The sequence below is a fragment of the Salmo trutta genome, chromosome 18 (assembly GCF_901001165.1).
Source record: "Salmo trutta chromosome 18, fSalTru1.1, whole genome shotgun sequence".
Taxonomy (NCBI): domain Eukaryota; kingdom Metazoa; phylum Chordata; class Actinopteri; order Salmoniformes; family Salmonidae; genus Salmo; species Salmo trutta.
The window spans coordinates 20161799-20189340 of record NC_042974.1 but is presented as its reverse complement, the minus strand read 5'-3'; the positions used below and the strand labels follow the sequence as shown (position 1 = coordinate 20189340).

Genomic DNA, 27542 nt, shown 5'->3' with positions numbered 1-27542 from the left:
ACCGTGGTGGGAGTCGGCCAATTATGCACGGCTGTAATACGGTCACTCTCCATCTCCACTCCTGACGTAGATAGGCGATATTCTAAGAAAGAGATGGACTGTTTAAAGAACAAGCATTTCTCAGCCTTGACATACAGGTCATGCTCCAACAGGCGACCAAGCACTTTGCGCACCAGGGACACATGCTCGGCGCGTGTAGCGGAGTAAATCAGAATGTCATCGATATACACCACTACACCCTGCCCGTGCAGGTCCCTGAAAATCTCATCGACAAAAGATTGGAAGACTGATGGAGCATTTTTTAACCCATACGGCATGACAAGGTACTCATAATGCCCTGAGGTGGTACTAAATGCTGTCTTCCACTCGTCTCCATCTCGGATACGCACCAGGTTATACGCACTCCTGAGATCCAGTTTTGTGAAGAAGCGCGTGCCGTGCATTAATTCAATCACCGGGGCGATCAGAGGTAGCGGGTAACTGTACCCCACTGTAATTTTATTAAGACCTCGATAATCAATGCACGGTCGCAGACCCCCATCCTTCTTCTTCACAAAAAAGAAACTCGAGGAGACGGGTGAGATGGAGGGCCTAATGTATCCCTGACGCAGGGATTCGGAAACATATGTCTCCATAGCCACCGTCTCCGCTTGCGACAGGGGATACACGTGACTCTTGGGAAGTGCAGCGTCTGCCATGAGATTTATCGCACAATCTCCCTGTCGATGAGGTGGTAATTGAGTCGCCTTCTTTTTACAGAAGGCGAGAGCCAAATCGGCATATTCAGGGGGAATGTGCACGGTGGAGACCTGGTCTGGACTTTCCACCGTAGTAGCACCAACGGAAACCCCTACACACCTACCTGAGCACTCTCGCGACCACCCCGTAAGAGCCCTCTGTGGCCAAGGGGTTATGACTAGTTAACCAGGGAAGACCCAGCACCACCAGATACGCAGGAGTGTCGATAAGGAAAAGACTAATTTTCTCCTTGTGACCCCCCTGCGTAACCATAGTCAATGGAGCCGTGGCCTCCCTAATCAACCCTGACCCTAATGGTCGACTATCTAAGGTGTGAATGGGAAAAGGTACTTTCACCGGTACAATAGGGATCCCTAAACTATGAGCCAACGTTTGATCAATAAAGTTCCCAGCCGCGCCTGAATCTACTAGTGCCTTATGCTGGGAATGAGGGGAAAAATCAGGAAAAGTGACAGACACAAATATATGAGCAACAGAGGGCTCTGGATGAGAATGGTGCCTACTCACCTGGGGTGGCGCCAGAGCGCCCTGCCTGTTACCTCGATTCCCAGAAGAACCTGCCCGGCACCGACCAGTAGTGTGTCCTCTGCGGTCACTGATGGTACGCGAGCGGGAACTCCCTCCGGTCTCCCTGTGCACCCTCTCTCCTGGCTCCATGGTTATAGGAGAGGGGGTGCAGGAGGATGAAACCACCAGACCCCGATCTGGACGTCCACGAGCAGCCAGCCCGTTGTCCAACTGGATGGACAGATCCACCAGCTGGTCGAAGGTTAGGGTGGTGTCTCTACAGGCCAGCTCCCGACGGACGTCCTCCCGCAGACTGCAGCGATAATGATCTATCAGGGCCCCGTGATTCCATCCTGCACCGGCTGCCAGGGTCCTGAACTCCAATGCGAAATCCTGGGTGCTCCTCGTCTCCTGCCTCAGATGGTAGAGGCGCTCACCCGTCGCTCTGCCCTCAGGTGGATGGTCGAAGACTGCCCGGAAACGGCGGATGAACTCCTCATATCGGTCCAACGCCTTATCTCCTCCTTCAACCATAGCGCTGGCCCATTCCAGGGCTCTCCCGGTGAGGCACGAGACGAGGGCAAAAATCTTCTCTCGGTCTGATGGTACTGGGTGGACCGTGGCCAGAGAAAGTTCTAATTGGAGCAGGAAACCCCGGCAGTTGGCAGTACTTCCGTCGTAACCCCGAGGCATGGCTAGACGGATACCACCCGGTTCAGGTTGACAAGGGGTGTTTTGGATCGACCCCGGTTGGGCTGGTGGAGGTGCTGGCTGAATCTCCCGTCTCTCTAAGCGGTCCATCAGCTGAACAGCGCGATCCATAGCAGCGCATAGATGTAATAGTCTTTCTGCATTCTTCTGGATGCGCTCCTCCACCTCCCTGTCCGGGATCTCTTCTCCTGCTGACTTCAAAAAATTGGTCGGTGATTCTGTCATAGTCCGTGTATGTAGGTGGCAGGGAAGTCAGGCGCAGGAGAAAAACAGAGTGGTTTAAAAAATGGAATATTTATTTCCAAAACCAACGTAGAAAAGAATCCGGGTAAAACAATAACCCGTCGCACACCGATATAGAAACAACGCGTACATAACAAATAAACAATCACCGACAGAGAAATGAGGGGAATCAGAGGGTTAAATACACAACATATAATTACTGGGATATGAAACAGGTGTGTAAAGAGACCAGACAAAACCAATGGAAAATGAAAAACTGATCAATGGTGGCTAGAAGGCCGGTGACGTCGACCGCCGAACACCACCCGAACAAGGAGGGGCATCAACTTCAGTAGAAGTCGTGACACTCCAGCCCAAGTCATGCACTGACCATTACGCTATGAATCCTGATTTTAACACCTTGACTTCGACAGACCAGAGTTAGTTCCAAAATTATTTTGTTCATTCACTCAATAGTGATTGCATGTTTATTTATCTTGTTTGGATAGAATATAATAGTGTAAAACAATTGATTTGTTGTAAACATACTAATTTCATCAAGAAGTTAACCATGTTAGCAAGCATTTTTTTATATTTTGACTGCACGCTGCTGGCTGGCTGCAACCTGATCTCATAGCATTTAGTATTATTCTGTATGTAAATCTGAGACACTCCATTTAGTATGATATGTTACGCAATTATCACAACACAGGTTGTAATATGGCTTTTTTTCTGGCGATTTTACCCACACATCGCTACTGGTAGGGAAGTGCTAATCATAGGAAAAAATATGTTGTTGATGTTTGGCAACACGTTTGTCCTGCTTTCATTACTCCTCATCAGCACAAGTAACATGACAGGTCTATAAAAAGCCAAACAGGTCTCTATTGCAGTCAAAATGTGGAGTGGCGAGAGCTGGGAGGGTTCTGCTATAGTTACCAGAACAACAGGGTTTTTCACTTCTGCTTTCGGCTCGTAGGAAATGAAGCACATGACCTGGCCCTGCTGATGTAAGACGGAGCAAAGTTCAAATCAGCCCACTCTTGCTCTCTCTCTGCAGATTACTGAGGGGACTGCTGTAGTGGAGGAGACACAGATTAGTGAGAGGTTTGAGGACTCACACACTGTACTAAAGGGCTAGAGAAGTCATGTCCCTAATGGTCAAAGCCTGCATGCCCTGACATGGGAACAGAGAGAGGGAAAGAGAGAGAGAACCCTTGTTTGGATTTAACAACTCCGATCCCCCTGGCTGTCAGTGGACTCATAGATGACTCTCACACAGGTAGGTACAGTTACAGTATATGCTATGGGCCTGCTCTGAGACTAGACTTGTCAGGCTGTCTTTGTACCAGGATGAGGTTTTATTACAGTGAGGTTGTATTATAGTGAAGTTTTTACTTTTTTTGTGTTTGGGAGAACAGGTTTATGTTCTCGTGAACAGACATATTGCTCCTCCACTCAATACTGCTTTGCTGTACTGGAACAAACCAGTTCTGTCATGGTATGAGGAAGAGCTCAGCAAAAGGGAAAGAGAGAGAGAGGGCTAGAGAGAAAGAACAGCGCTTGGTCCCCTTACATGGTTTTCACAGTTCAACTTCATGTGAAGCTCATTCTCATTACTCAGTTATGTTTAAATCTGTCTCTGTGTGTACCAATAGAGCAGGGATAATGGGCAGCACAAAAGGCCCTGTGTGTACGTGTGTGTGTGTTCGCTCGATCACCGTAGTTCCTAAACACATCACCCCCCCCCCACACACACAAACACACGGGACAACCAGTATGAGCAAACAGAAGCAGATTTCCTTCCCTTCAGCAAGCCCAGTGTTACATCACAAGACAACAATTACATCCTAATGTGACTGTGAACAGCTGATAGGGAGAGGGTGTGCGTGTGTTCCCTCACCGCTGTGTGGGAGACTAGCACGAGCTGTAGAAGGATTAGTCAGTGATGTCATAAATCTCAACATTCTTCAGAAATTAAAGTGCCGGTGATCCAAAAGGTGAGCTACACTCTCAATGAATTGAACCAAATGATTTGAACAGTTGGCTGGCTCCCAGGTATACGTTTGTGTTGCATTTCATTCTAACCCCTTACTGTTCTTATCTCTTTATAGTGCACTTTCAAATCACACCCTTAAGGAGTTCATTAGGCACACTTAGTTCCTTTGGCGTGTTCCAGTTTGTCTTTATTGTGAGTCACATGGTGACTATATGTTACACTCGTCGTTTGAATGAGGAGACCAAGGTGCAGAGTGGTAGGCGTACATAATTTCCTTTAATAATGAACACCAACAAAACAAGAAAATGCAAAACCGAACATAAGGTTCTGCAAGGCTAGACAGCACAATGCAAAAACAAGATCCCACAATCTCAGGTGGGAAAAAGGGCTGCCTAAGTATGATCCCCAATCAGAGACAACGATAAACAGCTGCCTCTGATTGGCAACCATACTAGGCCAACAACAAAATATAAACATAGATTTGCCCACCCAAGTCACCCTCTGACCTAACCAAATAGAGAATAAAACAGACTCTCTAAGGTCAGGGCGTGACAGTACCCCCCCAAAGGTGCGGACTCCGGCCGCAAACCTGAACCTATAGGAGAGGGTGCGGGTGGGCATCTCATCTCGGTGGAGGCTCTGGTGCGGGACGCAGACCCCACTCTGCTTGAGGCTCCCCCCACTTCGGTGGCGCCTCTGGTGCGGGGATCGTCACCGGGGACTCCGGACCGTAGATCGTCGTCGCGGACTCTGGACCATAGATCATCGTCGCGGACCATGGATCACTGGTGGAGGCTCCGGACCGGTGGAACGTCGCTGCAGGCTCCGTACCGGGGACCCCCGCTGGAGGCTCCGGACCGGGGACCCCTGCTGGAGGCTCCGGTCCGGGGACCGTTGCTGCAGGCTCCGGACCGGGGACCGTCGCTGCAGGCTCCGTACCGGGGACCGTCGCTGGAGACTCCGGACCGCGGACCGTCGCTGGAGACTCCGGACCTTGGCTCGTCTCTGAAGGCTTTGGGCCATGGATCTTCACTGGAGGCTTCGTGCCATGGATCATCACTGCAGGCTTCGGGCCATGGATCATCACTGGAGGCTTCGTGCCATGGATCGTCACTGGAGGCTTCAGGCCATGGACCGTCTCCGGAGGTTCTGGACTGGGAACTGTCGCCGGAAGCTCTGGACTGGGAAGGCGCACTGGAGGCCTGGTGCGTGGAGCAGGGACAGGTGGCACCAGACTGGTGACACGCACCTCAGGGCGAGTGCGGGGAGCAGGCACAGGACATACCTGACTGGGGACACGCACTTCAGGAAGAGTGCGAGGAGCAGGCACAGGACGTACTGGGCTGTGGAGGCACACTGTAGACCTGGTGCGTAGAACCGGTGCAGGATATACTGGACCATGGAGGCGCACTGGAGGTCTGGAGCGTAGAGCTGGCACAACCCATCCTGGCTGGATACTCACTTTAGCCCGGAAAGTGCGGGGCGCTGGCACAGGACACACTGGGCTGTGAAGGCGCACTGGCGACACAGTGCGTAGAGCTGGCGCAGGATATCCTGGCCCGAGGAGGCACACTGGAGACCAGGAGCGCTGAGCCGGCACAACCCGTCCTGGCTGAATGCTCACTTTCGCACAGCAAGTGCAAGGAGCTGGCACAGAACGCACCGGGCTGTGGATGTGCAATGGAGACACATCTCCGCAAAACATGGTGCCTGACTGGTCCCACGTTCCTCACGGCGACTGTCTTGCTCCAGACAACAATGCATCTACTCTACCTCATCACCTCCCCTCAACTACCTCACAATACTCCTCGCTCAGTCTATCCCAATATTCCTCCTCGCTCTCAGACTTGCCCCTCGGCTTCGCCGACCAACCCGTGTGCCCCCTCAAAAAAACATTTGGGGCTGCCTCTCGGGCTTCTGTCATGGTCGTGAACTTCGGAGTTGCCGTTGATCCTCTTTCGCTGCCTCCGCCTGCTTCCATGGCAGGGTCTTGTCCCCTGCCATAACTTCCTCCCATGTCCATGATGTCCTCCACTCCCTTTTCTCCCGGGCCCAGGATGTCTGCTCCTCCTGGCCACGCTGCTTGGTCCTTTGGTGGTGGGATGTTCTGTTACGCTCGTCGTTTGAATGAGGAGACCAAGGTGCAGCGTGGTAGGCGTACATCATTTCCTTTAACCTACTCAACAGCCAGTGTAATCCCATGGCGCGATATTCAAATACCTTAGAAATGCTATTACTTAAATTTCTAAAAACATATGACTATTTTACACCATTTTAAAGACAAGACTCTCGTTAATCTAACCACACTGTCCGATTTCAAAAAGGCTTTACAACGAAAGCAAAACATTAGATTATGTCAGCAGAGTACCCAGCCAGAAATAATCAGACACCTATTTTTCAAGCTAGCATATAATGTCACATAAACTCAAACCAAAGCTAAATGCAGCACTAACCCTTGATGATCTTCATCAGATGACAATCCTAGGACATTATGTTATACAATACATGCATGTTTTGTTCAATCAAGTTCATATTTATATCAAAAACCAGCTTTTTACATTAGCATGTGACTAGCATGTGACTAGCATTCCCACCGAACACTTCCGGTGAATTTACTAAATTACTCACGATAAACGTTCACAAAAAACATAACAATTATTTTAAGAATTATAGATACAGAACTCCTTTATGCACTCGCTATGTCCGATTTTAAAATAGCTTTTTGGTGAAAGCACATTTTGCAATATTCTGAGTAGATAGCCCGGCCATCACAGGCTAGCTATTTTGACACCCACCAAGTGTGGTACTCACCAAGCTCCGATTTACTATTAGAAAAGTTTGATTACCTTTGCTGTTCTTTGTCAGAATGCACTCACAGGACTTCTACTTCAATAACAAATGTTGTTTTGGTTACAAATAATCCATAGTTATGTTCAAATATCTTCTGTTTTGTTCGTGCGTTCAAGACACTATCCGAAGGGTAAAGAAGGGTGACGCGCCCGACGCGTTTCGTGACAAAAAATGTCAAAATATTCCATTACCGTACTTCGAAGCATGTCAAACGCTGTTTAAAATCAATTTTTATGCTATTTTTCTCGTAAAAAAAGCATTAATATTCCGACCGGGAGTCGTTGTTTTCGTTCAAAGAGAGAGAAAGTAAACATGGTGTCGGCTCGTGTACGCGCCTCCAGTCTCATTGTCCTCGGATCGACCATTATCCAAATGCGCTAATGTTTTTCAGCCAGGGCCTGCAAAGCCACCATTCATCGTTCTGGCGCCTTCTGAGAGCCTATGGGAGCATTAGAAAATGTCACGTTTTGCCAGAGATCCCCTGTTTTGGTTAGAGATGATCAAGAAGGCCAAGATATAGTCAGAGAGAGCGCTTCCTGTTTGGAATCTTCTCAGGTTTTGGCCTGCCAAATGAGTTCTGTTATACTCACAGACACCATTCAAACAGTTTTAGAAACTTTAGGGTGTTTTCTATCCAAATCAAACAATTATATGCATATTCTACTTACTGGGCAGGAGTAGTAACCAGATTAAATCGGGTACGTTTTTTATCCTGCTCCCTATCCCCAACAGGTTAATAATGAACACCAACAAAACAAGAAAATGCAAAACCGAACGCAAGGTTCTGTAGGGCTAGACAGCACAATGCAAAAACAAGATTCCACAATCTCAAGTGGGAAAAAGGGCTGCCTAAATATGATCCCCAATCAGAGACAACGATAAACAGCTGCCTCTGATTGGGAACCATACTAGGCCAACAAAGAAATATAAACATAGATTTGCCCACCCAAGTCACACCCTGACCTAACCAAATAGAGAATAAAACAGACTCTCTAAGGTCAGGGCGTGACACTATATCTCATTAAAAGAAAATTGAGAATACTCAGAGGTCTGCGTTTATTGTTGGAACTAGGGTTGTGAAATTCCAGAAACGTATCTCCCGCCATGATTCCCGCCAAGCTTATTTGCTCCTGATTCTGGGAATCCTCCAACCTGTTTTACCCCCCCGCCCCTTCCTCTTTCCGTCTCTCTCTTTCTCTATTTCACCCTGTGTCTCTCCTCTCTGTTTGTCTGTCAGGAGCAGATGGCTGACGTGGAGAGGATCAACAAGGAGACAGGGGAGCTGAGCGCTTCAGGGGAGCTAGCTGCCCCCCTGGATCTGAAGGAGGGAGGGGGGGAGAGAAGAGGTGGAGGACCCCAGCCCCATCCCCTACTGGTCCTCCGAGAGATGCTCCAACAGATGGAGACACACACACACAAGGATAGTATGAACACCTCTGGCCAGAAACACACACACCTCTCCCCTGACCACACACATACCCAAAAGGAAACCATGGACCAGAGCGAGATAGACACACCCCTCCCCCTCGACCAAAAAGAGGAACACTTGCTCCGAGTCCTGCCTCTCTACATACAGGTACAGTACTGTGGTATCTCTGGTCCCATATGTGTTTGTGCGATCTTGCCAACTTCTGTGGTTATTGTCATGCCAAACAGCCACAGGAGTTGGCTATATGTCACAAACAGATGTGGAAGCAGGCTAGGTATCCCCTTGCTATCTTTCTCTCTAACTATAGGAAATGGCCATTATCAGATCATGTTGGTTGACTGATGATAAAGTCACTTCTTTACTATAACCCAATCAGAGACCCTTTGACCATGCTTATAGACAAACTGATAGGATTTATCCTACGATTTGCTCCCATAATAGCAAGTTAATGACAATGACAATCATCATGGCAAGTACTGTCCTTTGGCTGAATTCCAGCACTGATCTGTGTGCCCATTGAGCAGGCTGCTGTGTGTGTGCATGTGCTCGCGCGACGAGCGTGTGCGCACGCGTGTGCGCTTGTGCGTGCGCATTGATCTGGTTAGAACCATGGTGATAACTGTAGCCACAGGCGTAAGCAGTCTCTGAGTCTTTCCCTTGAACTAAAGGAGTGAGTTTTCACGTGTGACTGGTGTGTGTATGCGCACACACACACACACACACACACACACACACACACACACACACACACACACACACACACACACACACACACACACACACACACACACACACACACACACACACATACACATAAACACACACACACATAAACACACACACAGGCTCCATGATCTGCGCAATGGGATTTCACCAGTATATAGGGGCCCATTCAAACACATCACCCATATCCATATCTTCTTACAGGTTTCAATACATTTGGTGTTGTGTATTTGTATTGTTGGTATTGTATGTCTGGTATTTGTGTAGTTGTTATTTGGTGTATCTGATTCTGCAGTGCATAAAAAGAGAAACGAAACCTGCATCTGTACTTCTGCTGAATACTAATTCGTTGCATCCACTATTCCAGTCTGCCTCGGTTCAGGTTTTTATCTGTATCAATACATTTACTGCAGTAAGACTATTCACTGTAAAGTAAACTAGCAGCACTCAATCCTAGCCAAACCTAACTACAGTAACCATCTCTCCCTCTCTCTCTCTCTCTCCCTTCCCTCTCTCCCTCTCTTTCTACTGTAGGTATGTGAAAGTGGTGGTGGAACAGAGGAGCTGGATCTGAGGAGTCTAGCTGCTCTGACTGCAGACACTGTGGTCTCCAACATCCATGACATACTGGCAGAAAAACCTGCAGGTATTTTATGGTCATCATGCCTTTATTAGGGTTATGGCATGACTTCCCTCTGTGTTCTGCTCCACTAGAGTTCTCTTCAGTCATATTTCTCTGATAAGCTTTACTGGGTTACTGCAGGTTATTAGAAGGAAGTGTGTGCGAGCGTGACTGTTTGTGTGTGAGCATGCTTGCATGTTAGTACTACCTGACTTCTTAAGAGAAGTGGATACTTCTGTTTTTAATTCCAAACTATGTTTTAGTGTTGTACTGTATGTCATGTTTCTCTGTTAGCTGTGTGTTTCTCTGCTGTACCAGAACCTCTATACAGATAACATAGTGTCTTGAAGTTATTGGTTTAATAGTTTAGTGTTTACATACCAGCACAGTACAGTAACTGTACTAGAGCAACTCTTTAGAAAGTCACCAATACAGTGTGGTTTAGAAACTCAGTCAAACTGAATAACAAAACAGAAATATACCACATGCAGACCTTGGTGTTTGAGACTAGAAAGTGAGAGTAGTTTCAGTGGTTGTTAAAAATACTATTACTATTTTTACCCTCTGCGTTAGAACAGGCTCTCTGAGAACTCTGTTAGTAAGTGTGCTTTCAGTTTGAAGGTAAGGGTTTCCTTTCCTATCCACTAGGCCCTTCAAGTAGATCTAAAAGGAATGGCTACATACAGTGTAAGAAATATGGTAGTAGCTACTCCACCTTGCCCTTTGATAAGCTTCAGTGTCTAAGGTTAGGTGTTATGGGGTTGTTCCTGGACAGATTTGTATGTGTTTCTAAGCCTTGGGTGTATCTGTGATTCGAACCCCTGTTGTGTCTCCTCTCCTAGAGGAGGCTCGCTACGAGGTGCAGCAGTTCTTCCAGAGAAGAGACGAGACGGACAACACAGAAGAAATAGACAACAGTGAGATAGACAGCAGGGAGACAGACAGGACAGAGGAGACAGACAGGGGAGAGTCACACAGCCAGACAACACAGACAGACAATGCAGGATGGCTTCTGTTGAAGACTCTGTCTTTCCTGACTGCTACAAACTCTACCGTGAGTGAAGTTAAACACGTTTGAATCTAAAGCATGGCTACCCTGACCCTTTAACAGACTGACTGTGGTTTATCACATTATAGTTTATCCTGTGTACTGTAGTCTGAAGTCCTAGGTAACTGGAAGTGAAACCATCTGGAAACTCCCAGTGTTGTTTAGTTAAATGATGATTCAGTGTGTGTTAATTAGTTAATAAATCAGAGTTGGCCCAGTGGCAAGCCCCTCACAGACAGACATCTCCTTGGTGGCATATTTTTAGTAAGCAATGCAATGTCTGTGTTTTTGTTGACAGTTACAAGTTTTAAAGGCAAGTCATAAAAGCTTATCAGATTTCTAAGAGTAAAAGTTCCTTCTGTTTTATTTTATTTTGTTTTTTTCTCTCTTTAGGAATTGCTGTCTTCAATAAAGCCAGGTTATATTGTGTTCTCTTTCTCTGGGAGGTGATTTGGTCAGTAATATCAGATTGTTGTGTGTTCTTCATTATTTTTAGGAATTGATGTCTGTAGTAAAGCCAGGTCTGCCGGCGGCCCTGGTGAAGTGTCTCTACTTGCTAGTGTGTCTACCGGCCCGGAAGGAGAGAGCAGCAGTAGAGGAGACCTTTCAAGAACTGCTCATACAGGTGAGTCCTCTAGTCTATTTCAGCGGTATCCTCAAGGTTAGAGAGGCTGGCCAGTAAGAGAATGGTTGTCTGTTCGAATCCCAGTGCTGATAGAGAATATCAGTCCATAGTGAACAGTGCTGGCAATAGAATCTCAGGTGGTCCATTGTAGCTCAGTTAGTAGAGCATGGCGCTTTGGTGCTTACAATAGTGGGTTTGGTTCCCGGGACCAACCATATGTAAAAAAAAGGTATGCACACATGACTAAGTTGCTTTGTATAAATGCGTTTGCTAAATGATGTATATTATTATTAATATACAGTGTGCCACCTACTGTCATGTGACCTTGATCAAGGCACTTAACCCCTAACCTCCTCTCCTCCTTAGGTCCTGTTACAGCTGTGCAGTCACCCTTCCAGTGTGGAGGAGATGGTGGAGACTGAGGAGTTGCAGTGTCTGATCATCTCGCTCACATCACTACACGACCAGACTAGTGCCCCCTGGAGGCACCAGGCATCACGTGTCCTCAGAGCTGTCTCTGCTGCTAAGACACCCAATACCGTCCCCTTCCTACAGGGTGAGCTGAAGTGTAAATATTCTAATTTTAGTAGTCAATTACACTAATATATTCAGTATTAGTGGCCCATGCAAGAATCAAACCCACAAGCTTGTTGTTGCAACCACTGTGTTCAAAACAAAAAACATGGTTCTCGTGTAGGTATTGAACAGGAGTTGAGTTGAGAAGAAAGGGCTGACATTATCATCAGAGTCAACCAACATGATCTGATCATGGCCATTTCCTATTATTATTATTTTTTAAATGTTTGCCTAATCAATGCAACACTGGTTTTTGATTGCAACATACAATTCCTCAATTGAGAGTGGTAGAGAGTCTGTATCAGTTTAGCTTCAATTATTGGTTGGATATTTTTCCCATCAGTGATGTAAACCAAAATTGGTTCTGTGAAAGTTCCCAGAACATTCCTTAGGTGGTGGCAAATGTTCTCATAACCAAATAACTGACCAGTTGTGGTGATGATTGTAGAATATTTGTATAAAACATTCACCTGATGTTGCAACAACGCTCCTAGAAAACATTAATTCTGTTCTTTAAAGGTTCCCAGAATGTTTAATTAGGTTGTGGGAACAGTCTGCTGAGAACACTGTGTGAACATCATATTAGATATGTTCCCAAAACATCAAAATTGTCCAGTTGGGCGGACGATTCTGCAATGTTTATTTTTGGGTGCAGAAAAACATTCACAGACTGTTTCATTAGGTTGTTGAAACATCATGTGGACATGGCAAGAGATATGGTCCCAAAACACAAACATTATTACAATATTTCTATTAGGTTGCAAAAAAAGATTTGCCTGATGTTGCAAGAACATTCCCAAAACACATTTTTTCTGTCCTTTAAAAGTTCCTAAAACATTTATTTAGGTTGTGGGAATATTGTGAAGATATGACAAGAGATATGACAAGAGGATTCCCAAAACACTAAAACTGTTTAGTTGTGCTGACATTCAGATAATGTTTGTATCAGGGTGCAAAAAACTTTCCTTTGATGTTGCAAGAATGTTGACAGAACATCCTTTCTGAGTTCTTTAAAGGTTCCCCGAATTTTTAATGAGGTTGTGGGAACAGTGTGGGTACATTACAAGAAATAGGTTTCCAAAACACAAAATATGCTCAGTTGCGATGACATTCATACAATGTTTAAGTTAGGTTGCACAGGATATTATCTTAATGCTGTAAGAATGAAATACATTTGTATGCTGTTCATAGCATATTTGTTTTAGATTTAACATAATGTTCAATTGATGTTCGGGCAATATACATTTTACCTGGTCTTGGAGGTCCTCATAACATTTCAAGAACATTAAGAACATTATATATTTAAGTTTTACCTAATACAGATGTAGGATCTTAATTTGATCACTCTTCTGTTGCTGAGAATTTTCCAGCACTACAGGAAACGCAAACTTGTAGTGTATTTGAGTTTTGAAAAGGCTTCTTAAGTTTGTAATTTCCACTTTGAAATGTCTGACTTTATTTGCCCTAATGAACCATTTATCCACCCCTACAGAAATGTCCATTATTTATAATGAACATAAAAATTGACATTTCCTGTTGCCACAGGATGATTTTCCTGCTGTAACAAACTGGCTCAATTAAGATCAAACATCTGTATAACCACAACATTCTCAGCATGCGAATTTGTTGCTCCATAAAGTATAAGAAAGCAAATTGGAATGCCTCCCCAAATTATGTTTCTCTCCATATTTAATAGTAATTCACATTTGAGGAATGTATTGTCGATGATATAGGGACACATGGCATTTTAATTTAATTCATAGAACATTCGAATAGCATTTAATCATACAAATGCAACCATATTTTCTTACACTTCATACTGATGTCAGATCTTAATTTGACCTTTTTTGTCACAGAAGGAAAATAATGCAGCAGCAGGAGGATTTTAATGAATATTGAATATTTAGAATTGCCTGGGGGGGCAGCTGGGGTATGGTGTATGGTGTTTGTAGGCTTTACAATAACTTAGACTGCAGGTCCACTGGGCGTTAGTTCAAGTAGCCTATTTAGGCTACGTGCAGGCTACGTGCAGGCTACAGTGCGTCTCATGTGGATTATAATACATTTACATATTTGTAGGGGGTACATGTATTTTTCATTAGGGGAATTGTTTTTATTTGTATAAATTGTTTTATTATATGTTCAATGCAACCAATAGGCTGAGTAAGGTGTTGGTTTCTTCAGTGCCTGTGTGGTCCACCGGTTACAGCTGGTGACCCTGACACTCATATGCCAGAGTCGGCATGGGTTTGAATCTAACTCACTACCATCAGATTTTTTTTGTGGAACTAGTACTAGTTACGCTCTGTGGGTTGTACTGAGTGCTCTTACTCAAGTAATTTCTAAAGGAAATTTTTACTCCATTACATTTTACCAAATAACTTCAGTTACATAGATTTATATTATTATATCATCACTGTCGGATGAAAACCTCACAACTCAACATTTGATGATTTACATTTTTTTGCATGAATGTATACTATTGGTTCCCCTTTTCAAGTTTTATGTTTATGGCACGTCTGTATGAACATTTCATGACCCCTTGACCAATGAAATGTATTCAAATTTGCTTGTCATCAAAACTCTTAAATCAATTGGCTCTGTCGTGGAAATTCAACATTTCCATCACAGCTCTCAAAGTTGTTCATCAAACCCTGTATCTCCACCAAGGCTCTTGAAGTGAAGCGCAGGTGTTCACACCTGAGGATATTTTTGTTCATGGGTTCTTACAGTTTACAAGAAGTTGTAAACAATTACCAAACTAAATTTGTAACTAGTACTTAATATGGCTAGGGGTTCTGCTAGCGGAACATTTCCACAACATCCGGTGAAATTGCAGAGCGGGAAATACAAAAAAATGGATTAGAAATATTTAACTTTCATACATTCACAAGTGCAATACAGCAAATTAAAGCTTACCTTCTTGTTAATCTAGCCACCGTGTCAGATTTCAAAAAGGCTTTACGGCGAAAGCAAGCCATGCGATTATCTGAGGACAGCACCCCATCAAACAAACACATATGACAAGACAATCACATTTCAACCCGCCAGGCGCGGCACAAAACTCAGAAATAACGATATAATTCATGCCTTTGAAGAACTTCTTCTGTTGGCACTCCAATATGTCCCATAAACATCACAAATGGTCCTTTTGTGTAATTAATTCCGTCGTTATATCTCCAAAATGTTCATTTATTTGACGCGTTTGATTCAGAAAAACACCGGTTCCAACTCGGCCAATATGAATAAATTACCTGTAAACGCTGTCCAAACATTTCAAACAACTTTCCTAATCCAACATTAGGTATTTTAAAACGTAAATAATCAATACAATTTAAGACGGGATAAACTGTGTTCAATTCCCAGATAAAAACAACATGAAGCGCGTGACTTGGAGCGCACATGAAAACAGTAGAGAGCATAAGGCTGGAACCTCGTTCTGAATAGCCGTACTTCTTCATTTCACTAAAGAAAAACATCAACCAATTTCTAAAGACTGTTGACATCTAGTGGAAGCAATAGGAACTGCAACCAAGTGCCACAAAAATCTAGGTTCCCATAGAAATCCAATTGAAAACAGAGTCACCTCAACAACAAAAACATTCCTGGATGGTTTGTCCTCGGGGTTTTGCCTGCCAAATAAGTTGTGTAATACTCACAGACATTATTTTAGCAGTTGTAGAAACTTTAGAGTGTTTTCTATCCAAATCTACCAATTATATGCCTCTCCTAGCTTTTGGGCCTGAGTAGCAGGCAGTTTACTTTGGGCATGCTTTTCATCCGGACGTGAAAATACCGCCCCCTATACCAAACAGGTTATTAAGTAGTTTTCTGACCGTATACTTTTTTACTCTTACTTGAGTAGTTTCTTAAGCGGACTACTTTTACTTGAGTTCATTTCAAACTAAGTAATAGTACTTTTACTTCAGTACAGATTTTCAGTACTCTACCCACCTCTGCAAATGATATATATAAAATGTGTGCAAGCATCCACACTGGAAGAAATCTTATCGTTCCACAGTAGACCTACATCTGTCAATCATCTGATAGCCCAAATCAGCTCATCAACTCAGCCAGGGAAACACAAACAGTAGCCTATTATCAGTTTTCACACCTTTCATTATGTGACAATGGATAGGTTAACGGGTTGCCTACAAAATGTAGACTATTGGAATATGATCAATTAACAAAGGGCCTATTGCAACCATTGATGGCACTAGATTATCACCGGCTGATGTTTCATTAACTATTAATATGCGCTAAATTCACCCGCACAGCTGATCTCAATTTCAACCATTATAGGTCACCTCATTACCGCTCCCTAAAAGCTGATGTCAGTGATACCTGTGGTGGTTCATTTCTTTACTCTCAAATGAGGAGAGACAAACTTATCACAGAAGTCAGAGTTATACTTAAACTAAATCTTTAATAGTGAGAGCTTTGCAATGGCGATGTCTGGTCTCTGATGATTCGTTGCGAGCGGTGAGACAAAAGTACAAAGGTCTTTTATAGCCAAGATACACCCCTTTCAACCTACATGACGAACAACAGATATATAGAATGGGTCACAAGGTTAAGATCTGTATGAAAGATACCTATAATACATAGCAGACAGTATCTGCTGTGTCAACAGTTTTCATTGTATAGAGCAGTGTCTGGCCCTCCGACTCCAAACTGGAACCATCTCTCCCTGGTGCGGTATAGAACAGAAACATTAACCCATGCTCTGGAATGCTCTTTAGGTTTTATCACCCAAAAGACATCGTAAATCTCCTGTCAGTGTTATCTCCCAGAGGCCCATCCTCAGTAGAACACACACACAATAGTTAAGAATACTCTATTCTGTTGAATAAAACAACCATTTGCTGCAATAGAAGTATTATAACATAATCTTGTAATTTTGCCACCATATACCTTAGTCAAAGATCTGTATATAATGACAAGATGCTCATGTCTATAACAATGGGAGTCGTTGTCCCAAAGGCAGGAAGGCAGGCGAGAAGTTTAGGTCTGCATATTAAGCCCATAGAAACGCATTGGGCTTATTCGCCTCTTCCTCTCTTTCTTAGTCCTGCTTGCAACCAAAGTCTTTCAAGATATGTTCGTCCTCTGGTTGGTGTTGTCATTGGAACAACTTAGTAATTTTTTTAACAGACTAAGGGCCATTTATCTATTTGACAAGCATTCCGTACAAAATAAATAAAGTATTTCTGCGTTTACCACGGCTAATCTACTATAGCAATTTACCCGACAACTTCTATGAATGAAAACTGTTGGTGTAGCCTGCTGTTATTATTTTATTTGTTTCCTATTTATGTTATCCAAAGTGTCTGGTATGGTAGTTTCTTATCAATATCGGGGATAAAATATCCCTGGACTGTCCATATTTGAAATGTGTAACTAAATCAAGTAAATCGGTAGGATTGAGTTATTTGTGCCAGAAGGTCATGGGTTGGAATCAAACCCATGGCAAGGCTATATTTACGCACTGAAGACAGCGGCCCTAACCACTAGACCACACCAGGCCACGATTAAACTCAATTTGGACAGTTAATTCGTAACTTTAGGATACACTTCACACTTGTATGTCGTAGCTTAGTGGAAACCAATATCTATCTTGTGATATTAAGATATATTTAACGATGGTGGTTGATGTGTATGGCTGCATTTCAGATACATTTTAGCACATTTGAATGTTGCAGTAATAGGACCTAAGCCTAGTGTTTGAGCGAGCGAGAATATTACTCTGATAGCAGGCCTGATCCCAATGACTCGACTGCCCCTGCACGGAGAGAAAGATAACTGCTCATTTTCAAGGAATCACAAGGCTCAATAGAATTTCCTCATGCAGCAAGAAAATTCTCTGCAACAAGAACGATCAAGTTAAGATCCGACATCTGTATGTTGACAAACTGCACAATATTTAATTCATAGGACATTTGAACAGCATTTAATCATACAAACAAAAACATACATTTTTTACACTTCATATGTTGACAATCTTCACATATGAGGTTTGAACCCTTAATGGGTTTTTTCTCAGTATATAGCCACGGCAGTATAGTCAATCAGGAATTCCATGCTTCATTTTTAACCTTATTAGACATAACTAACCCAGGAAAATACCAGTAACTGGGTTATTCACCATCACTTCACCATCCTCTTTATACAGTGCTTTCAGAAAGTATTCACACCCCTCACTTTTTCCACATTTTGTTGTGTTACAGCCTGAATTTAAAATGTATTACATTTAGATTTTGTGTCACTGGCCTACACACAATACCCCATAACGTCAAAGTGGAATTTTGTTTGTAGAAAATGTGTGAAATTAATAAAGTACCTAATGATGAAATGTCTTCAGTCAATAAGTATTGAACCCCTTTGATATGGCAAGCCTAAATAAGTTCAGATGTGCTTAACAAATCACAAGATTTGCATGGACTCATTCCGTGTTTAATAGTAGTGGTTAACATGATTTATGAATGACTACCCCATCTCTGTACCCTACATATATACAATTATATGTCAGTTCCCTTTAATTGAGTAGTGAATTTCAAGCACAGATTCAACCACAAAGACCAAGGAGGTTTTTCAATAGCTCGCAAAGAAGGGTACCGATTGGTAGATTTGTAAAAATATAAAAAGCAGGTGCTGAATATCCCTTTGGGCATGGTGAAATTATTAACAACACTTTGGATGGTGTATTAATACACCCAATCACTACAAAGATACAGGCATCCTTCCTAACTCAGTTGCCGGAGAGGAAGGAAACTGCTTAGGGTTTTCACTATGAGGCCAATTCTAAAACACTTACAGAGTTTAATGGTTGTGATATGAGAACTCAGGATGGATCACCAAAATTGTACTTACTCCACAATACTAACCTAAATGACAGAGTGAATAAAAATATTCCAAAATATGTATCCTGTTTGCAACAAGGCACTTAAGTAATACTGCAATAAATGTGGCAAAGAAATACATTTTTTGTCCTAAATACAAAGTGTTTGGGGAAATCCAACACAACACATACATTTCAAGCATGGTGGTGGCAGCATCAAGGGTATGCTTGTCATTGGCAAGGGCTAAGGAGTTTTTGGGGATAATCTCCACTGGAGTTGCTTACCAAGATGACATTGAATATTCCTGAGTGGCCTAGTTGTAATTTTGACCCAAATCAGCTTGAAAATCTATGTCAAGACTTGGAAATGGCTGTCTAGCAATGATCAACAGTCAAATTGACAGAGCTTGAAGAATTTTTAAAACAATAATGGGCAAATATTGTATAATCCAGATGTGCAAAACTCTTACGAGAATTACCCTAAAAGAGACACAGCTGTAATTGCTGCTAAAGGTGTGCCTACAAAGTATTCACTTTGTCATTACGGGGTATTATGTGTAGATGGGTGAGAAAACAATCTATTTAATCCTTTTTGCATTCAGGCTGTAACAAAACTAAATGTGGAATAAGTCAAGGGGCATGAATACTTTCTGAAGGGACTGTATGCTGCACACTTCTGGGCCCATCTTTACAAGGTATCCATGACTGAGTGCTGATCTAGGATCACTTTTGCAATGGGGGACTATTTCAAGCATCTCAAAGTAGGAATTATATTTGGTGCATTTTCTTAAGTGGAACAGTACATTTTTACACATTTTTCTTTTGTTTACAGTTAGTCTAAAATCTGCATTTCTGACTGGATTTACAAATATGAACGAAATAAAGACATCCTCTTTTTTAGTATACACTACATGACCAAAAGTATGTGGACAGCTGCTCCTCAAACATCTAATTTCAAAATCATGGGCATTAATATGGAGTTGGTCCCCCCTTTGCTGCTATAACAGCCTCCACTCTTCTGGGAAGGCGTTCCTGTCACGTCCTGGCCAGTATAAGGTTAATTGTTTTGTAGTTTGGTCAGGACGTGGCAGAGGGTATTTGTTTTATGTGGTTCAGGGTGGTGTGTTTTGTTAAAAGGGTGGTTGATTTAGTAATTCCGGGTGTTGGTTTATGTTTAGGTATTTCTATGTGGAGTCTAGTGAGTGTATGTCTATGTTTGGTTAATTGGGGTTGGGACTCTCAGTTGAAGGCAGGTGTTGTCTATCTGCCTTTGTTTGAGAGTCCCATATAGTAGGGTGTGTTTGTGTTTGGTATTTGTGGGTGATTGTTCTGTGTTGAGCTTTGCTTGGCCAGACTGTTTGTAGTTGTTCGTTCGTTCTTTTGTTTTTGTTATTTTGTACGTTCATTATTGGAAGTTAATACATCTCAAGATGAGCATACACATACCTGCTGCGTTTTGGTCCTCCTTCACCGACGACAACCGTGACAGTTCCACTAGATGTTGGGAAATTGCTGTGGGGACTTGCTTCCATTCAGCCACAAGAGCATTCGTGAGTTTGGGTACTGATGTTGGGCGATTAGACCTGGCTCGCAGTCGGTGTTCCAATTCATCCCAAAAGTGTTTGATGGGGTTGAGGTCAAGGCTCTATGCAGGGAAGTCAAGTTCTTCCACACCAATCTCGACAAACCATTTCTGTATGGACCTCGAATTGTGCATGGGGGCATTGTCATGCTGAAACAGGAAAGGACCTTCCCCAAACTGTTGCCACAAAGTTGGAAGCACAGAATTGTCTAGAATGTCATTGTATGCTGTAGCGTTAAGATTTCCCTTCACTGGAACTAGCCCGAACCATGAAAACAGCCCCAGACCATGAAAAACAGCCCCAGACCATTATTCCTCCTCAACCAAACTTTACAGTTGGCACTATGCATTGGGGCAGGTAGCGTTCTCCGGGCATCCGCCAAACCCAGATTTGTCTGTCGGACCACCAGATGGTGAAGTGTGATTCATTACTCCAGAGAACGCATTTCAACTGCTCCAGAGTCCAATGGTGGCGAGCTTTACACCACTTCAGCCGACGCTTGGCCTTGTGCATGGTGAACTTAGGCTTTTGTGTCGCTGCTCGGTCATGGAAACCCATTTCATTAAGCTCCCAACGAACAGTTCTTGTGCAGACTTTGCTTCCAGAGGCAGTTTGGATCTCGGTAGTGAGTGTTGCAACCCGAGGACAGATGATTTTTACGTGCTACATGCTTCAGCACTCGGCGGTCCCGTTCTGTGAGCTTGTGTGGCCTACCACTTTGCGACTGATTCGTTGTTGCTCCTAGACGCTTCCACTTCACAATAACAGCATTTACAGTTGGCCAGGGAAGCTCTATCAGGGCAGTGATTTGACTAACTGACTTGTTGGAAAGGTGGCATCCTATGACAGTGACACGTTGAAAGTTCTTCAGTAAGGCCATTCTACTGCCAATGCTTGTCTATGGAGATTGCATGACTGTGTGCTCAATTTTATACACCTGTCAGCAACAGGTGTGGCTGAAATAGTAAAATCCACTAATTTGAAGGGGTGTCCACATACTTTTGTATATACAGTGCCTTCGGGGAAATATTCAGAACCCTTGACTTTTTCCACATTTTGTTACGTTACAGCCTTATTCTAAAATGGATTAAATAAAAACATTTCCCCAGCAATCTACTCACAATACCCCATAATGACAAAGTGAGGTTCTTAAAAGGTTCTTAAAAATGTGTGTTAATAAAAAATAAAAAAACTTATTTACATAAGTATTCAGACCCTTTGCTATGAGACTCGAAATTGAGCTCAGGTGCATCCTGTCTCCATTGATCATCCTTGAGACGTTTCTACAACTTGATTGGAGTCCACCTGTGGTAAATTCAACTGATTGGACATGATTTGGAAAGGCACATACCTGTCTATATAAGGTCCCACAGTTGACAGTGCATGTCAGTGCAAAAACCAAGCCGTTATGTCAAAGGAATTCTCCGTAGAGCTAGTGTCGAGGCACCAATCTGGGGAAGGGTACCAAAAAATGTATGCAGCATTGAAGGTCGCCAATAACACAGTGGCCTCCATCATTCTTAAATGGAAGAAGTTTGGAACCACCAAGACTCTTCCTAGAGCTGGCCGCCAGGACAAACGGAGCAATCGGGGGAGAAGGGCCTTGGTCAGGGAGGTGACCAAGGCCCGATGGTCACTCTGACAGAGCACTAAAGTTCCTCTGTGGAGATGGGAGAACCTTCCAGAAGGACAACCATCTCTGCAGCACTCCACCAATCAGGCCTTTATGGTAGAGTGGCCAGACGGAAGCCACTCCTCAGTAAAAGGCACATGACAGCCGACTTGGAGTTTGCCAAAAGGCACCTAAAGACTCTCAGACCATGAGAAACAAGATTCTCTGGTCTGATGAAACCAAGATTGAACTCTTTGATCTGAATGCCAAGCGTCACGTCTGGAGGAAACCTGGCAGAATCCCTACAGTGAAGCATGGTTGTGGCAGCATCATGCTGTGGTTTGTTTTTCAGCGGCAGAGACTTGGAGACTAGTCAGGATTGAAGGAAAGATGAACGGAGCAAATTACAGAGAGATCCTTGATGAAAACCTGCTCCAGAGCGTTCAGGAACTCCTCATACTGGGGTGAAAGGTTCACCTTCCAACAGGACAATGACTATAAGCACACAGCCAAGACAACGCAGGAGTGGCTTCGGGATAAGTCTCTGAATGTTCAGGGCCTGATCTTGAACCCGATCGAACATCTCTGGAGAGACCTAAAAATAGCTGTGTAGCGACGCTCCTCAACCAACTTGACAGAGCTTGAGAGGATTTGCAGAGAAGAAAGGGAGAAACTCCCCAAATACAGGTGTGCGAAGCTTGTAGCGTCATACCCAAGAAGACTCGAGGTTGTAAACGCAGCCAAAGGTGCTTCAACTGTCACGTCCTGACCAGTAAAAGGGGTTATTTGTTATTGTAGTTTGGTCAGGACGTGGCAGGGGGTATTTGTTTTATGTGGTTCGGGCTGGTTGTGTTAGTAGTTGGGTGTTTGATTTATTATTCCGGGTTTTGAGCACTGTTCTATGTTAATGTATTTCTATGTTTAGTCTAGTCATTTGTATTTCTATGTTTAGTTAATTGGGGGTTGGACTCTCAATTGGAGGCAGGTGTTTTCTAGTTGCCTCTGATTGTCCTATAAATAGGTATGTGTTTGTGTTAGTATTTTGTGGGAGATTGTTCTTGTTTAGCTATGTGTGCCTGACAAGACTGCCAAGTTCGTTTTGTGTTTTGTATATGTTTTTTGGTGTTTTTCCTTCTTCACATAAATAAAAGAAGATGAGTGTACATTTTCCCGCTGCGTCTTGGTCTCAACCCTACGACAACCGTGACAGAATCTCCCACCAACCAAGGACCAAGCAGCGGGGTAAGGAGCAACGGAAAAATTATATGGACTATCAGGGGAATTGGACATGGGAGGAGATTCTGGATGGGGCTGGACCATGGCACCAGGCTGGGGACTACCGTCTCCCACCGGAGGAGATAGAAGCAGCCAAGGCAGAGAGGCGCCGGTATGAAGCGATATATGCGCTGATAAAGCATGAGAGGCAGCCCCAATACTTTTTTGGGGGGGGTCACATGGGTAGGTTGGCTAGGCCAGGCAGTAGACCTAAGCCAGCTCCCCGTGCTTATTATGGGAAGCAGGTGGAGAAGAGAGCGCCGGAGTATGCGGAAGTGCGCACGATTTCGCCCATGCGCACACGCAGTCCGGTGCGATTGATCCCAGCCTCTCGCAAGTGCCGTGCTACAGTGGGCATCCAGCCTGGAAGAAGGATGCCTGCGCAGCGCATCTGGCCACCGGTGCGCCTCCTAGGTCCAGGCTACCCTACGCCTGCTCTACGCACTGCAACCATCAGGCCCCTGCACAGCCCAGTTCGCCCTGTGCCAGCACTTCTCTCGTGCAGGGCTACTAGTTCCATCCAGCCAGGACGGGTTGTGCAGGAGGTGCGATCGAGACCGCCAGTGCGCCTCCACGGCCCGGTATATTCAGTACCAGCACCACGCACCAGGCCTCCAGTGCGTCAGTCCAGTCCAATTCAGCCTGTTCCCGCTCCTCGCACTAGCCTTAAAGTGCGTGTCTCCAGTCTGGTAGCTCCACTACCAGCCCCACGCATTAGGCTTCCAGTGCATCAGTCCAGTCCAATTCAGCCTGTTCCCGCTCCTCGCACTAGCCTTAAAGTGCGTGTCTCCAGTCTGGTAGCTCCACTACCAGCACCACGCATTAGGCTTCCAGTGCATCAGCCCAGTCCTATTCAGCCTGTTCCCGCTCCTCACACTAGCCTTAAAGTGCGTGTCTCCAGTCTGGTACCTCCACTACCAGCCCCACGCACTAGGCTTCCAGTGCGTCAGCTCAGTCCAGAGTGTCCGACGACAGTACTCCGTCCAGAGTGTCCGACGACAGTGCCCCGTCCAGAGTGTCCGAAGACAGTACCCCGTCCAGAGTGTCCGAAGACAGTGCCCCGTCCAAAGTGTCCGACGACAGTACCCCGTCCAGTGTCCGACGACAGTGCCCCGTCCAATGTGTGCGGCGACAGTGATCCATCCAGAGTATCCGGCAACAGTACCCCGTCCAGAGTATCCGGCAACAGTACCCGGTCCAGAGTATCCGGCAACAGTACCCCGTCCAGAGTATCCGGCAACAGTACCCCATCCAGAGTATCCGGCAACAGTGTATAGTCCGGAACCAAGTGAGACGGCCTACAGTCCGGAACCGAATGAGATGGCCTACAGTCCGGAACCGAGTGAGACGACCTACAGTCAGGAACCGAGTGAGTCTGCCTACAGTCCGGAACCGAGTGAGTCTGCCTACAGTCCGGAACCGAGGGAGTCTGCCTACAGCCTGGAACCGAGTGAGTCTGCTACAGTCCAGAGCTCCTAGAGTCGTCCTACAGTCCAGAGCTCATAGAGTCGTCCTACAGTCTAGAGCTCATAGAATATAGTACAGGGTCTACAGTGACATGTGTCAGGCCGAGGTATTTGGGAGGAGTGGACTGGTCTGGGGGTGGTCTTAGGCCCGAGCCTAAGCCACCTCCAATGTAAGAGGTTTGGGGAGGGGTGGGTGTATGCACGAGTGCCGTCGGTGACGGCAGCCACCCTCCCTTCCCTCCCTTTAGTTTAGGGGATTTATTTTTGTTTTGGGGTGATTTTTGTTTATTTGTGGGGGGGGGGGGGGGGGGGGTACTGTCACGTCCTGACCAGTAAAAGGGGTTATTTGTTATTGTAGTTTGGTCAGGACGTGGCAAGGGGTATTTGTTTTATGTGGTTCGGGCTGGTTGTGTTAGTAGTTGGGTGTTTGATTTATTATTCCGGGTTTTGGGCACTGTTCTATGTTCATGTACTTCTATGTTTAGTCTAGTCATTTGTATTTCTATGTTTAGTTAATTGGGGGTTGGACTCTCAATTGGAGGCAGGTGTTTTCTAGTTGCCTCTGATTGAGGGTCCTATAAATAGGTATGTGTTTGTGTTAGTATTTTGTGGGAGATTGTTCTTGTTTAGCTATGTGTGCCTGACAAGACTGTCAAGTTCGTTTTGTGTGGTACTAAATTTTATTGGTACTAAATTTGCAAAGATTTCTAAAAAAACGTTTTTTGCTCTGTCAGTATGAGGTGTTGTGTGTAGATTGATGAGTAATTTTTATTTATTTAATCCATTTTAGAATATGGCTGTAACGTAACAAAATTTGTAAAAAAGGAAGGGGTCTGAATACTGTCCGAATGCACTGTATATATTTCCATTAATATGTCTTCATGTAGTTAATCCTTTACAATAGTTTATGCACTATTTATCAAGCATTTATCAAGCCCATCAGGACATAGAGCATAATTTTGGAGCTATTAAAATTTTCCTATTCTCTTCATATGCTGTGTACTTGTAACACTGTATTTTATGATTGTCCTTCTTCATCACGTTTTGAAAGTCTAATAAAATGTGATTTGGAAATTGAGAAAAGGTTAAATAGTTTTCTTATTTATACTGAACAAAAATATAAACACAACATGCAAGAACTTCGAAGATTTTAGTGAGTTATAGTTCATATAAGGAAATCAGTTAATTGAAATAAATTCAATAGGCTCTAATCTATGGATTTCACATGACTGGTAATACAGATATGCATCTGTTGGTCACAGATACCTTAAAAGAAGGTAGGGGTGTGGATCAGAAAAATAGTCAATATTATGGTATGACCATAATTTGCCTCATGCATCATGACACATCTCCTTCGCATGGACTTTATCAAACTGTTGATTGTGGCCTGTGGAATGTTGTTCTACTCCTCTTCAACAGCTTTGCGAAGTTGCTGGATGTTGGGGGGAAATGGAACACACTGTTGTACACAATCCAGAGCATTCCAAACATGCTCAATGGGTGACATGTCTGGTGAGTATGCAGGCCATGGAAGAACTGGGACATTTTCAGCTTCCAGGAATTGTGTACAGATCCTTGCGACATGGGGCCGTGCATTATCATGCTGAAACATGAGGTGATGTTGGTGGATGAATGGCAAGACATTGGGATCAGAATCTCATCACGGTATCTCTGTGTATTCAAATTGCCATCGATAAAATGTAATTGTGTTTGTTGTCCGTAGCTTATTCCTGCCAATACCATAACCCCACCACCACCATTGAGCACTCTGTTCACAACTTGACATCAGCAAACTGCTCGCCCACATGACGCCATACACATGCTCTGCGGACATTCCTGCTGTTAGCATGCCAATTGCACGCTCCCTCAAAACCCGATACATCTGTTCCATTGTGTTGTGTGACAAAACTGCACATTTTAGCCTTTTGTCTTCAGCACAAGCTGCACCTATGTAATTAATCAGCTTCTTGATATGCCTAACTGTCAGGTGGATGGATTATCTTGGCAAAGGAGAAATGCTCAATAACAGGAATGTAAACAAATTTGTACTCAAAAATTGAGAGAAATTAGCTTTTTGTGCGTATGGAAAGTTTCTGGGATCTTTTATTTCAGCTCATGAAACATGGGACCAACACTTTACATATTGGGTTTATATTTTTGTGTGGTGTAGTTTGAAGGTTATGAGTCTGTATTTAAGAAGGATATGAAAACACAAGAATATGAGTTAAAGGCTTTCAACATCTGTGGTGAAGAAAGAAAATCATAAAATACAGTGTTATAAGTGCACAGCATATGAAGTGAAAAGGGACATTTTAATTACAAGGCCACAGCTATCCTCTTGTGACGCAGAGGGTTCATGATCTGGCTGCAGATCCAAAGATTGCAGGTTCAATCCACCATTTTCTTTAACCATGTTTCTTTTGAAAAAAAAGTGAAATAGAGGCTCAGATATACTCTACTAAAAGAGTATATTTCGTCCAGTTGTATAAATCCAGTCAGAAATACAGTGGTGGAAAAAGTATCCAGTTGTCATCCTTACAGAACCTTACAGAAAATGATCCAGTAAAATACTACTTGAGTAAAAGTCTATACGTTTTTGGTTTTAAATATACTTAAGTATCAAAAGTAAAAGTACGAATAATAAAAAAAATCCTAATATTAAGAAAACCAGATGGAACAATTTTCTTGTTTTTTTTA

The 27542-nt window shown here is 43.9% G+C and overlaps 1 protein-coding gene across 2 annotated transcripts in view; it reads left to right on the top strand.

Moving 5' to 3' along the window:
• Positions 1–3177: 3177 nt before the first annotated feature.
• Positions 3178–27542, top strand: part of wdfy4 (WDFY family member 4) — a 195701-nt gene continuing 171336 nt past the window's right edge. The window contains exons 1-6 of one of the 2 annotated variants that reach the window (XM_029697915.1): positions 3178–3481; positions 8292–8624; positions 9735–9846; positions 10665–10876; positions 11367–11495; positions 11862–12051. In XM_029697915.1, the coding sequence (XP_029553775.1) occupies positions 3467–3481; positions 8292–8624; positions 9735–9846; positions 10665–10876; positions 11367–11495; positions 11862–12051 (991 nt within the window). In that variant the 5' untranslated portion in view covers positions 3178–3466. Of the gene's footprint in view, positions 3482–8285; positions 8625–9734; positions 9847–10664; positions 10877–11366; positions 11496–11861; positions 12052–27542 lie in introns of both variants that reach the window. The other variant, XM_029697914.1, reaches the window with a different exon arrangement.